At 43.2% G+C, this 14,715-nt stretch overlaps 1 protein-coding gene across 1 annotated transcript; it reads right to left on the bottom strand.

Annotated features, from left to right (window-relative positions):
• Positions 1 to 2,162: 2,162 nt before the first annotated feature.
• LOC144101740 (uncharacterized) lies at positions 2,163 to 13,447 on the bottom strand. Its single transcript, XM_077634875.1, has 7 exons — positions 13,279 to 13,447; positions 12,016 to 12,107; positions 11,682 to 11,896; positions 8,429 to 8,597; positions 4,686 to 4,958; positions 3,295 to 3,439; positions 2,163 to 2,482 (listed from the first exon to the last, which is right to left on the bottom strand). Exons 1-7 carry the CDS (start codon positions 13,445 to 13,447, stop codon positions 2,163 to 2,165), a joined length of 1,383 nt encoding a protein of 460 aa, XP_077491001.1.
• Positions 13,448 to 14,715: the final 1,268 nt, after the last annotated feature.

Below are 14,715 nucleotides of genomic sequence, written 5' to 3'. Positions count from 1 at the left end.
TGTCATGAAGTAACCATTCATTTATTGGGTGCAGTTGCGTACGGCTCCAACACGTTTTACTAATACAGCGGTATATTGAACTTTCTCTTCTGCAAATGTCATCTGCCTAGGCGTCCCAAGTTGTAAACACTTGTGTTCATCAGCTGAGCATCAACACTCTCCTAGTGGGAATGTTGTAAATAATTTCATCTCAAACACGTGGTTATTGTTACTTTTGTTAAACCCGGCCGGCCTGATTTCGGACGTCACATCACTTTGTTACCTTAAAAATCCCCAATTAAGGGGTCTTAGATAAGGGGGTGAGTACTGATAGAAACAAACTTTATGTTCAAAGATGTTATTCGTTAAATATGGCAGTTACACAATTCGGAATGGAGGTTTCGTAATGCTTTTTTTTTTGCTCATTTTTCTTCGGCATCATGCATATATACAGCATTTTCTTACTAAACCCTCAGTTGCGAGTCAACGCTCACCGTGCCGCCTTCTTCAATTGTGCTCCGTGTGCATCGACCGTTGCCTTTCCTTTTTTTTCAAAAGCAAAACTACTTCTTTTCAATATCCTGTATTGCAAAGTAGCGACGCTCTGCGGTCTCTAAAAAGCGGTCATTTTTCGTCGCGAAAGCCGATTTGTGTTATTATCCGCTTATTTCCAACAAATCTATGATCTTCACAGTGCAGTGCTTGAGTGGAGCAGTGCTAATGGGAAAATTGTGCACACGGTTCAGTTGCAGCGCGCAACTTTCTCACTATACCATGCATCGCAGATGCGTCGGAATTCTTCCTTCAATAGCAACAGCAATATCTATATCACAAAGCGGTTGGATGTCGCTTGTGTCAACCAAGAGCATTTTTTTTTGTTATTGCATGCCGCTCTGCCATCAGCGGAAAAATTGGTTTTTTGTGGAAACGAAATGGCGCAGTATCTGTCTCACATATCGGCGGACACCTGAACCGCGCCGAAAGGGAAGGGATAGTTTCTGGGAATAAATAGCTTCAGTCGCAGAGAACATATCCGCAAATTAGGCTCACGGAAATAAAATTGCGCGGGATTCTTTGGTTTACGTTCCACTCTGCTGATAGGGGAGTTTCTTCATTTCTTCTTTCACTCCCCAATCAGCGGAGTGATATTTAAATAAGAGCCCACGCGCATTTTTATTACCGTGGGCCTAATTTGCGGATATGTTCTCTGCGACCGAAACTATTTATTCACAGAAACCTAAAAAACAAAAAATAAAAGCGAAAGCGAAGCCTCCACGGGACTGGCTGAAAGGCACTCCCAAGTTGTTTGACTCCTTTACCTTCAGCGTGGAGTTAAAGAAATGCGGAATCCGGGACGTTTAATCCGATTTAAATTAGGGAAATCGGCCGCACAGGACAATAATTTGAAGTTTCTAAGAATGCTCGGAACGTGTTGATCGAGTTCCCGCGTTGAAAGACGAGTTCAGATTCCTCTTTAGTGCACCTTGTAGGAAAGCCTCCGTGATCAGCGCCAAGAGATCGATCTCAACGCATAATAATAATAATAATAATAATAATAATAATAATAATAATAATAATAATAATAATAATAATAATAATAATAATAATAATAATAATAATAATAATAATAATAATAATAATAATAATAATAATAATAATAATAATAATAATAATTGTTTTTTGGGAAAGGAAATGGCGCAGTATCTGTCTCATATATCGTTGGACACTTGAACCGCGCCGTAAGGGAAGGGATAAAGGCGGGAGTGAAAGAAGAAAGGAAGAGGGGCCGTAGTGGAGTATGTGCCATATTACTTGAGGAGAAGAAGAAGAAGAAGAAGAAGAAGGGCTCCAGAATAATTTCGACGACCTGGGGATCTTTAACGTGCACTGACATCGCACAGCACACGGGCGCCTTAGCGTTTTGTCTCCATGAAAACGCAGCCGCCGCGGTCGGGTTCGAACCAGGGAACTCCGGATCAGTAGTCAAGCGCCCTAACCACTGAGCCACCGCGGCGAGTTCGAAGCATGCAGTCAAGTTGCGAAATCTGCCGGTGATGGCGACACCTGTATTTCGGTTTTTGCTTTTTTTTCTGGCTTATAAAAGCTCCGTTTTCGGAAAGAATGGTATGTCTGAGATAATAACCCAGCGCCGTATACCTATGCAGGTCATCTTCACTTTGTCCTCAGCGTCCATTTAATGTGTAGGGAAGTGAAATGTGGTGTGACGGAACATCGTTCTCACCTGCTACCAGATCCACGAGTTCCGCTTCTGTTACCCGAGCTTCGCCTTCTGGGCACCGCTTTCTAACTACAAATGCAGTGGGAGCCTCAGAGACTGTTGCATCCGGGACGCCTATCACGCACACGTCTACAACCGCTGGGTGCGTGAGAAGTATGGCCTCGAGCTCGCGGGGAGCTACGTTGTAATCGTGGCACTTGATGATGTTCTTCAGGCGGTCTACGACAAAGAAGCGTCCGGTTTCGTCGAAGTAGCCCAAGTCCCCTGACGGGTTTTTAAAAAGACAAAATTAATAATGCAGGTGCACACCTGAAACTTTCGAGATTGTCCGCTAGTATTAACCATCTATTATTATTATTTAGGACGCTAAATGTGCCGCACGGCATAAAACGTGATGCCATTAATGAACGTTATTACGTTAATAGGTTACAAAAAGGCATGGAGTCACATAATCGTGGGGCATAAATGTTTTTCGTTATCCACAAGTTGAAATCGAAGTCATTATTTCAGGACAGGCCTGCCTCTTGCAGAACGCGAGCGCGCACCAGCGAAGTTCCTGGGCAAGCCCACAATAGGTGGTGAACCATCTAGGATTATTAACCATCTAGGATAACCTTAATTTCACAGGTGAATTTCAATGTCCTGCAAGATCATTTCTTCTTGTTATGTGCATCAGATCTTTCAGAAGGTACAAATATAAATAGGCAGGGAAACGAGCAGCGGCTCAAAGAGTAACTTTCGCCTACGCCCACTGAAGACGTGTCTTTGTTTGGAAGGCAACTGTCTTCATTTTTATTTTCGTACGCATTATGGTTATTTAACGTCGTTCTCTAAAATTACCAGGCGACGATGTTTCTTTCTCAGAAATGTAATCAAGCTGCTACAACGCTCCTAAAGTGCAAAATGTCTCGAAATGTGAGGATAACGGATCTCCTTACTTAATACAGATTTAGAGCCTAATTTAAGCCGTGCGATAAGGGCTCGGCTACATGGTTAAGAAACAAATCCTGTTTCCAGGCTGCTTTTTCCACAGAGAATATTAATACGTGTCTTCTCAAGGATTACCGATCACTGACCTGTGTGAAGCCAACCCTGATCATCCGCGACTGGTTGTAGTTGGCCGCTCGGACAGAGGTAACCGGGGGTCACGTTGCGTGTGTGTACCCAAATCTCCCCTATTGCCATGGTACCCAAGGCTGTTCCTTTGTCTGGGCTGATGACCTGCAAGCGTACGATAAACACGTGTGATAAAATTGCTGATGGGAAGGAATGGAAGCAAATTTCTGAAGGAAGCAATGGCCATTACAAACTGCTGCTTCCTGCCCGCACGATTTTCGTTATCGCTGAGCTAGTCCGCCAATGTTTGTAAGACACAGATAGAGGCAAAGCAAAGAGGTGTTGGTATTGTACTTTCTTTCTGTATAGGACGCAGCAGAAACTGGCCAAGTTGTGCATTTTTGCGTTTTTTGAATTGTGTGCCAACATGAAGAGAGGCGCGTACGAGGAAAAAACCGCGTATGAAAGTTTAGTTTTTGAGTGAAAAGCGAAGTTTTGAACCACAGGTGCAGCCAATAGCAGTATAGTGCATACAGGAAGAAATATGAAAATATTTCAGCTATTATTTGCAGAAAAGAATTCTCTACTATTCGGTTCTCCACGCAGGGTAGCGGGCCTAATGTCAACTTGCCCTGAACACTGGCACCGAAATTCAGTGTCTCACCCGGACTAGTGGAGATATACCAGGAACTGAAGAGAACCTCTGTTTCTTCGATTGTGTAATATGATCGACTCGCAGAAATAAGTAACTGTCGACAGATAGCCCGAGCCAAAATTGAGAATGTCGAAACAGAGCTATGATTCAAGGCCGACTTAGAGCATTGCCATATGTTTTTTTTTCTTTTAACCAGAGTATAGTGAGCATGCATCAGCTATGTTTAGCCCCATCCCACCTCAAAGAAATTTTGCTTTGTTAAACAAGACGACTACTTCATTGCACATATTACATCGCGAGTATATATTTCTAAGCAAGGGAGCAAGGGACACATCATTCCACAATAAACGCCTCTACGACGCGCAGCAAAACATTTTCTACACAGAAACAGTAATAAACTAAATTCCTCCAACGGCCGGAGCACGCAGCTAGAAATACCGAAAATATTTAACTGTCTCCGTTACCCCCCAAGGCAATCACTTCTTTTTGTGCTCAGTTCGATCCCGGCCGCAGATATGTCGCATTTCGATGGAAGCGAGATGGTTAAGGCAAGTCCATTGTGTGGTGTAAGTGCACGTTAAAGAACCATAACTGGTCGAAATAATCCAGAGCCCTCCACTAAAGCGTTTCTCGTAGCCTGAGTGAGTCGCTTTGGGACGTTCAACCTTATACAACCCACCCGACAAACCCCTTTCTGCATGTATGCCGTGCTGCTTACGAGAGGACTTGCAGGTACTTGCAGGAATTCTCGCCTACCTTCATCTTCACGTTGGCCGAGGGAAATCCAACGTTTTCGGAACTCGTTTCACCCGGAGGCGGTATACAGTAGGCGGCTAGCGCTTCGGAGCAACCTAGGAAGTTCTTGAGGTCGGTCAGCTTAAACTGGCGGAGGAGGCTCTTGCCAACTGTAGGGGGAATCCCTCCGCCCGTGCACAGGATCCTTCTTACGGATGGCAGCTGGTAGCCTGTCGACTCCATACATCGGGAGAGTCGTGACAACGCAGTCGGGAAGCAGCAAATGACTTCAACCTGCGCAAAACGGCTGGGTTTGAGAGTCGCGTTGGCGTGAAATGCTTGTCTCGCTATGTGGAACTCCTCTATTTTAATTTATTTCTTCGGCGGCATTGGAGACCAAAGGCGAGTTTACAAACAACCGAGGCGTTTGCAAATGCAGGGGTTGCGGCATCACTGCCGTCCGAAACTGCTTTTTTTCGTTACATGCCATATTTGGTGAATTCGGCAGGGTGCACTTCGTACAAAATGTTTCGGAACGCTCTGATGCATTCAATGGCCTTTATAAATCTTGTAACTTGCCTGAGCGCTTGTTTACAAAGGCAACTAACTGGATGGAGGGAGACAATGTGGCAGCTCGTTTGGAGCTGTCAGTTTTCCGGGACAAGCGCCGACATAGTTGATTGTGATATGCAAAGGCTAATTTGGAAAGGCACAAAGTGTCTCCGCATTTATAATTTTGCGACCATGAGTGCGTAAGACAAGGGTAAAGCTTAAGAAACTTCATATGTATTGAAAAGCGCTTGAATACTTTTGCTGTTTAATCGGATGACACTGCGATGCATCATTCAGCGCCTCAACATGGCTCTTGACATCAAAATGTCTGATGGCACCTCCAACGTCAGAGCGTCGAATAATTAAGTCGTTTTCACAAGGGCAGGCTACAAGGCCAAATTGCTTGCTTTTGTATTCTATGTGAACATCTACGCATTAAATTATCGATTTGTAGCGCTATATATTTTTTTTCTTTTTGCAACTTGCTAGTGACATAGTTCGGATTTGCAGTGATACCTATTTCATCAAAAAGAGGAACTCATAAGAAAGGAACAACGCGACTCAAGCACTGCGTATTGTTCGCTTGTTTCTCTCGGTTCGTTTTTGATAGCTAGGTCGGCAGCTGCAAACATATCCCGAAACAACGGTGCGTTTCCCTGTATTTTTTTTTACGCGCAGCACAGCGAGCCATGGTTCTGGCACACAAAAAATGCGACACACTTTTCGAGAGTAGATCACGCAGAGGTTCCGGTCGTGTATATGAACGCGCACGATAGGCATTCGTTGTAGCGGCACAGGCCTGATAGTAGGGAAGAACATCGCATTGTTCGTGAAACATGTGGCTGCTTTTATGCACGCCCTTCAGTCATGTTAACAGCGTTGGCAGCACAGCTCATAGCGAAGACATTTTCTGATGCATGCTTGCAACAATGGCAGCCGGTACTATTCCCAGGTTTCATGCAAAGAATCGGAGTGTGGATGAAAAGACGACTTCAAGAATCTGCGGTTAACTACTCCACGTAACGCCAGCACGGGGGTGGTTCATTGCATTCCGTAATCCGTTATGAACGTCAGGCTATCCAGGCTCCAGAAAGGTCTCTTGTACGCAGTAAGGTCTTGTAGGTAGTCTAGTAGGACTATGGGGCGCGTGCCAAGTTGAACGGAGTATTGATTTATTCGACGGAGCCAGGCTTAACTACCGCAGAAAAAAGCTTTCGCCAATAACTAACTATGTCGTTCTCCTTTATTTGTCCTATATCAGTTGTGCTGTGCCTCTGCCTGTTCAATATGTACTGGCGAGCTCAACAAAGTTCCCTTTTCACATCTCCAAGGTGTCGGTCGTCGTCTTCGAGAAAAAGCTTTTAAGGGTGTGTGGCAGTTACTGTGCCAGTACATCGAATTGTCTCCATCTCTTCAGCATCTCTCCTTTTACTGATCCGGAGTTCCCGGGTTCGAACCCGACCGCGGCGGCTGCGTTTTTATGGAGGAAAGACGCTAAGGCGCCCGTGTGCTGTGCGACGTCAGTGCACGTTAAAGATCCCCAGGTGGTCGAAATTATTCCGGAGCCCTCCACTACGGCACCTCTCACTTCCTTTCTTCTTTCACTCCCTCCTTTATTCCTTCCCTTACGGCGCGGTTCAGGTGTGCAATGATATATGAGATAGGTACTGCGCCATTTCCTTTCCCCCAAAACCAATTATTATTATTATCTCTCTTTTCGCGAGACTCTCAGATAATGATGGCCGAGATTTGGCTCACCTCAGAATTTTCGCAGCATTTTTTAGCTCAGTTTGGTGTAACTGCTCAATACCATCAGGAATAAGTTTTTGTTGTTGTGCGAGTTGAACTAGTCTGTATTTCTAATGCAGCATTTCATTGTTCCAAACAGGGCTCAATGTTTCCTGTTGCTACCTGCTAACTGCCATGTGTAAGTTGTCAGTTTTCGTACCGCACAAATGCCTATACTGTGAGCACTTTTCGTGAGCTTCATCCACATCTCTGATTATCCATCATCACCGTTCGTTTCACGTGAACTTCATCCTCATTTGTGAATGATCATCATCAACGCTCGTTCGGAGTGTTCGATCTTCGACGCCGTTGTTGGCGGTGCCAGTGAAGCTCGGACGCCCAGCTTATAATACTACATTTATCGGCCTTCAACTGCTGCAAATGCGTTTCCTACGATTCGTAAAAACCATAAAGGTTTTCCTACTTCACTTTACATGCTTACACAGATACCAAGTGGCCTCCTCACACGAGAATCAATGGTCAAAAGAATTCATTTCAACATGTCATATGATTCTATTGATTAATGCCTAAGCACTTCATTTAGAAATTCGGTTAACCAAAACGATGAAAACAATGCAGTGTCTCTTAAACGGTTCTTATGTCGAGCTGGCTTTTTTAGAGCGCTAAAACATCTGAAAGTTCCACCAACTTGGTATCAGGGGGTAGATTCAAAGGGTTTACAAAGATCACTTCATATTTCTTTGGTCCGAGAAAAAAAATGGGTCTATAGCTGTTTATTTTCATATGTTGAGGTTTCTTCGGCATCAGCAGATATATACCATGCAAAGGAGACTGGGCATAAAAGGTTTTCACCTTCGATTGATACTTATGATATAAAGACTGCTAAGAACTCTGTTACCAACGCTTAGAGAGGAATGACGGTGTAGTCTAGCCGAACGGATTAGCGCACGAAACACATATTCATTCATTCATTCATTCATTCATTCATTCATTCATTCATTCATTCATTCATTCATTCATTCATTCATTCATTCATTCATTCATTCATCGTTATTGATAAAGATGGCCTGAGGCCTGCCTAAGGTAGAGTTGGACGTATAGGTGACGGTTAAAACGCCAGAGCGCGAAAACGAAGTCCAGGAGGGCAGTGAGCACTGACGCACCAGGTTTGGCTTGCCAGAACGGCCTTTCGTGGTTTACCTGTATTTATTTCTTGACCTTGTCTTATGAAATGTCTGTTTTAAATTGAATATAACCTTTCTTATTAAAACGCAGTACTTGCTTCATAGAGGCGAACTTCAATTCTTCCTCCGTTTCCCTTTAGTTATGTGTACTGCTGTTGCATATTTTCAGCATGAAAAAAACGGAAGATGCGGCCCACATGACTTCTGAAGAGGGCACGAGTTCGTGTTCCCGTGCCTCAGTTGATCATCACATTGCATACCGATGACAGATGTTTGTACCTTGTGTTTTGTTATCGCTGCGACCAGCTCGTTGAATTCTGGTGTTGTCGATGTAATGACAGCCGTGGCTCCTATACAGGCAGCGTACATCGTAAAGAAAAAGCCGAAGGCGTGAGCCATGGACTCCAGGATGACGTAACGGTCTCCGGGCTCCATGAGGTGGCAAGATCTGGAAAAAGATGCATGTCATGCTTGTTCCTGCCTTTTTTGTAATGAAGTACAGAAGTCAGCTGCCACCACGCTATACTTTTATTATTTCCGCTTAGCAGAAGATGGTGAAACTTTTTTTAGACGACTACTCCAAGCGCAGCCAATATGCCGATGTAATTTTACCGTGGTCACTGTAGCCCAAACTGTTAGTTTTATACAATGCTAATATTGCATAAAAGAACGTATGCACCAGTTCTAGCGAAGGTTGATATATTACTCGCTTTGAAACATTTGAGAGATATTGTCCTTTAAGTTCATATTTTTCTCCGAGATTAGATATTCCGGAGTGTAAAAACGTTTATTGATGCAAACAGAGTTCTACTATATTATAGATGATTACACAAAGTGCATGTAAAATGCTACGCATGTCATGTCTCTCGGTTAATGCTATTTCATAACGAACGCAAGGTTAGTTAATATGAAATAACTTTTGATCTGGAAATAGATGAAACCCATCAATGAAGAAGGTACATTTCATCTACAGTAAGGCCATTTGACACGGTTTACGAGTTTTGTATTTCTTTACGTTATTGCTTTGTTCTATAATAAATAAATTTGTATGGCGCAAGGGAACGAACACAGGAAGACACAGAGACAGAAAGAGCGCCTACTACCAACTGAGTTTATTGCGGAAAACACGACCTTTACACGCCAGTACATTATCACCATCAGTGCGTTATCACTGCCAGGACAAGCTAACAAGAAAAAATATATGTACAGAAAAAGATTATATTTATGCAAAAAAATCCAGAGAATTCCTACTCACAGAACAAGGCATGAAAAATTTACGAACATGATAGCAAGAATAATGGACAAGATCTACACATGACCATCTAAAAAATCCAGTTCCTGCCCGCTGTGTTTGACCGACGAAGTGCTTTTGCACGTGGGCCCACCTTTCTGTATGTTTGCTCTCTGCGTCTGCCGATAAACTTTGCCTGTTCCAGCACCGGTCCGCAATCTTGGCAATCTCTGCAGTGATCAGGAAGGTTTCCCCTTTCATTGTTCTTTATTGTTCGTTTATGCTCAATCGCTCTCTCATTGAAACAACGGCCTGTCTGCCCAATGTAGACCCGCCCACACTTGAGCGGTATCTCATAGATGACTTCTGACCTTGGGCAGGCCTACATTGGGCAGACCGGCCGTTGTTTCAATGAGAGAGCGATTGAGCATAAACGAACAATAAAGAACAATGAAAGGGGAAACCTTCCTGATCACTGCAGAGATTGCCAAGATTGCGGACCGGTGCTGGAACAGGCAAAGTTTATCGGCAGAGGCAGAGATCGAGTTGAAAGGGAAGTTATAGAAGCATTTCACATAGAGAAAGGTGGGCCCACGTGCATAAGCACTTCGTCGGTCAAACTCAGCGGGCAGGAACTGGTTTTTTTAGATGGTCATGTGTAGATCTTGTCCATTATTCTTGCTACCATGTTCTTAAATTTTTCATGCCTTGTTCTGTGAGTAGGAATTCTCTGTTTTTTTTTCATAAATATAATGTTTTTCTGTACATATATTTTTTCTTGTTAGCTTGTCCTGGCTATGATAACGCACTGGTGGTGATAATGTACTGGCGTGTAAAGGTTGTGTTTTCCGCAATAAACTCAGTTCGTAGTAGGCGCTCTTTCTGTCTCTGTATCTTCCTGTGTTCGTTCCCTTGCGCCGTACAACTTTATGATGAGCCAACTAGCCCAACAGCAAGTACTTCTATGATAAGGGAGTTAATACTCAATGGCAGCCACCCAAGCGCCGCCATATGGCTGCAAAAGAAAGTTATGCAGCTTCCATGAAAACTTCGTACTTAAAGCAAACTTCTTTCTGCTCCGAGATTCGAACCCGGAGCAACCGCTCCACCGATGCAGTCGCTGTACCAACTAGGCTAAACGGGACGGCTAGCATCTGGTCCCAACTAGTTTCATTTTTGTGTGTATTGTGTACCTAAGTTGACACTTAATAAAACACGTTGTGGGGCTGGTTGGCGAGATATAGTTTCCAGAATAGTTATTCAGCGCCAGTTATTCCAGACAAGCATACGTGCAGACATGACATTACAGGAGCTGACGGATGCTGGAGTCAGCGTACTTTTTTTCATGTCTGTTTCTTTGCCCGTGGAAATAAGTATAGCTGAATTTCCATTCTCAGGAACTCACTTCGCACTATATATATATATATATATATATATATATATATATATATATATATATATGGCGAGAAAATGTTCTTATGAGGAAAATACATATATATATATATATATATATATATATATATATATATATATATATATATATATATATATATATATATATATATATATATATATATATATATATATATATATATATATATATATATATATATATATATATATATATATATATATATATATATATATATATATATGGCGAGAAAATGTTCTTATGAAGAAAATACATATATATATATATATATATATATATATATATATATATATATATATATATATATATATATATATATATATATATATATATATATATATATATATATTTTCTTCATAAGAACATTTTCTCGCCATTCCTTTTTTTCAAGGTTGTACTTTCACACAAACTACATGATATACTTTTTCACATTGCTTGGGTATTTGCCCCAATTGTTTTTTGATACTGTTCACGAGAGCCTTGTACTTTGAGACCACCTTCTGTGCGTTTTACTTTAGTCACCAATAATAATAAAAGAAAACACATCAGCATGTCAATAGGGGCCCCTCGTAAATTGGTACACGCGTCGGCTATGTCAGATAGCCTCCGGCAGCAATCGGCTGCCATGCTAAAAAAATGCTACTGCAGCCGCTTCAAAGTTTCATAGATATGCTATAAGAGGTTGGCTAGAGTTGCCCCTCATTCCGTTAGAATTTTTTAAAAATGTGCTGAGCAATGGCTACTTCAAACCCTCACCAAGAACCGCTCGAAATGCGAGTTACTGCAGATGTGATAATTCTTTGCTTTCCTTGTAATTAGTAGTAATGAAGCCAGTATATACACGCGCTCCTTCTATAATGCTTTCTTACCTGATAGTGGTTATGCTGGACACGAAAGTGTAGTGCGTCGTCATAATGGCCTTAGGATTCCCCGTAGTACCGGAAGAGAATGATATTGCTGCCGGCCTCTCTTCCGGGCGTTCCGCGTAATGCCTGTCACGGAAGACATTGCTGGCGATCGATCCAAACTCGGACACGGATTGAAAGCCTGGAAGTTCGCCACCCAGCAGGAAGCACTTCTTGAGCTGGAAAAGGAGCGGATTAGTGCAGATCCCACAATAAGTCAGCGATAAGCGTGGACATCAACCCGCACGTAATTATTATTAAGAAAACGGCTTTGACATTGCAGAAACTACGTACTTACTTTGTGTTTAATGTCGAAGAATTTATTAGCGTTCTTGATGTCAGTTAGGACATACTGGACTTTGGTACTTTCTGCGTAAGCCAGAACTTCACCTGAAAAAAAATATATAGGGAACCTCAATTTAGTCGCATTTCTAGTAGTTCTGACGGCCGTGAGAGTGCAACTTTTATGTCAGGTCTTTCAATATACTACAAAGCCTCACAACGGCCAATATAGAGCGTAATGTATAAAAATATGTGTTAAAGCGCCTACCTATGATTTTCTAGCTCTACGGTTTCACGGGATTAATAACGGTCTGGGCGTATGACGGAGGGTGCGTTGCAGCTGGTTTTTTCCTCGAGCCAAAAGCCATAGGTCCATCCAGAACATGTTGGGGCAACTGCGTTATCGAAAAATCTAAAAGGGTTCAAGGTCGCTTTCAAGGAAAGTTATGTATTACTTCGATCCCGGCAGTGCATAGCCGTGGGTTTTGTTCCAAGTTTCTTATCTTAGTCACTACACATTCTGAAAATTGACAGTGAACCAAGTACTTAGCGAGAAGATTTTATATAAATATAAGTTTTTTCGTATGGGAAATATATAAACATTTTATCTCAGCATCGTTAAAGGCACAACGATAAAACACGTAAAGAGGCTCAGTAATGACTTATCAGATATCATCAGCAGATGCGTATATATACGACGAATCAAATTTGCCACATCACAGAGGCCAGCAGGAACACTGAATTCTTGTCACTTTTTTTACTGTAAAATAAAAAAATGCCAAAACTTGTCTAATTAAGTTAATTTTTTTGCTGCCTCTGACATCCGGCTGCATGTGCATTATTGGCATGAATTATCTGCAAACATTTTTTTCACGTCTGAACTGTTCCTCTGAACATAGTATGAGAAAACGGAACGCTTATAGTGGTATTTCGCGTTTCTAGAAGCGATGAGAAGGCATGCTTCAAAATTTAGAAGTTTATTTATTTCATCAAATACTGCCAGCCGTCAAGAAAGGCCGTAGCAGGAGTTGGTGGTACAATGAAAAAAATAACGAGAAAAGGACAAAAAAACGCGTAACAAGGACCACGCTGGGTACAGAGAAAAATAGGTCGGACTTAACACAATCAGTAGAGCAATGAAAGAGCAATACGTTTCATATTGCTTGCACGGAGATCAGCCTTACACATAGAGCACATAAAAGCACTTTCGTAAGTTGCTTCGCCAGCACAAGGAAACAGGTCGTCAGGGATAATGAGAAGACACGATATTATCTCTCACCTTTAGTAAGTTCATCATCTGCCAGTACAGCCACAGCTCCGGCCGATATGGCAGCAAAGAGGGCTGCGAATGATTCGATGCCGTTGGAAAAGTGGCAGCAGACACGGTCTCCTGGCTCCACTCCATGCAGCTGAAATCCGGCGGCATAGGACTGCAACTTGTGCAGCATTCCAGCCGCAGTTATGCTTGTCTCCCCATCTATCTGTAAGACAGTTGGGCACAATGGGAATTACCTTCACTGCGAAAGGTAGCGAGAGGTCGTGAAAACTGTGCGAATCTGTCTTTGGTGTTTTAATACTTTCTGTACTCATATATAACCGCTGGTCCTTAAGGGTTATGGAGCGGACTCCAAGAGAAGGCAAGCTTAGCAGGGGGTGGCAGAAGGTTAGGGGGGCGGATGAGATTAGGAAGTTTGCAGGCAAAGGGTGGATACAGCTGGCAAAGGACAGGGTTAATTGGAGAGACATGGGAGAGGCCTTTGCTCTGCAGTAGGCGTAGTCAGGCTGATGATGATGACATTGTTTGCGGATTATGATCGTCCGCACCATCTGCACCGAATTGTAGATTCAGGTTGTAGTACGCTGTGCTTAAATATAGTACAATAAAAATGGCCGTCACTGCAGCTTCCCACACACAAAAAAAAATAAAATAAAACGGATGCACAGGCGATCGTAGTATGTGATGCGACCAGTCTGAGTGTGCAGTGTTGATTGTGCATTTCGTCCTTACGTTGATCGTCTTCCCACTGCAACTTTTAATTTGATTTCGCCGTCCTCTATACGTCTCGCTGTTTGCATGGACTTCTGGAGGGTGGAGGCTTCTGGAGGGTCTTCTTGGGTGGGGGTAAGTGGTTGGGGTTGGAGGCTTCTGGAGGGTGCAGGATCTGGAGGGAGGAGGTCGGAGATGTTTCCGGTGGTCGCCCGGAGGCACACCAACAGCGGGGGAGGGGAAGGGAGGGGGGGGGGGGGGGTGCATGTCTTCCGGAGTGTACTTGCGGAGGAAGCTACCGCTTAAAACACTCATTAGTAAGAGCAGCTTTTACCAATTTCAAATCTCATATTTATTGGCTGTGTAAAGGGTATATTAATGAGTGTATAAAACATTTAGTGATGGTTTAGTTGACGCGGGACACAGGACAATGGACACAGTTAGGCTGATAGTTATCATGATTATACTAGGTGATGTTTCAGTGTGCAATAGCACTAAATGGGTCGCTAGCGAAAAGGGCGTCCTCTGTCGGGATGAGGCCAGAGGAGCAACAGGTGCGGAGCGGGAGAGGAGGAGTGAAGCAAGCAGCAGAGGCGGGATCCGATGGCGCAGCTGGTGCGGGACTAGACAGCGCGTGCACATACGAGGAGAGGAGGGTCACGTGACTTGCTCGGCGCGGCAGTGAACCTGCACTGCCCATGCGGCGCTGAAATTGTTCCATTGTGCGGC

The sequence above is a fragment of the Amblyomma americanum genome, chromosome 8 (genome assembly GCF_052857255.1).
Source record: "Amblyomma americanum isolate KBUSLIRL-KWMA chromosome 8, ASM5285725v1, whole genome shotgun sequence".
In the NCBI taxonomy this organism is placed as follows: domain Eukaryota; kingdom Metazoa; phylum Arthropoda; class Arachnida; order Ixodida; family Ixodidae; genus Amblyomma; species Amblyomma americanum.
Note: the sequence above shows the minus strand (reverse complement) of the source record. Positions and strands in the feature narration are given on the sequence as shown.

Excerpts from the sequence above, each read along its gene's own strand:
- LOC144101740 (XM_077634875.1), bottom strand. The coding sequence starts at position 13,447 with ATGCTGCACAAGTTGCAGTCCTATGCCGCCGGATTTCAGCTGCATGGA. Across the intron at positions 8,598-11,681 it reads TCCAGCATAACCACTATCAG|ATCTTGCCACCTCATGGAGC; the intron begins GTAAGAAAGCAT and ends ATCTTTTTCCAG. Across the intron at positions 3,440-4,685 it reads CGGCCAACGTGAAGATGAAG|GTCATCAGCCCAGACAAAGG; the intron begins GTAGGCGAGAAT and ends GTACGCTTGCAG.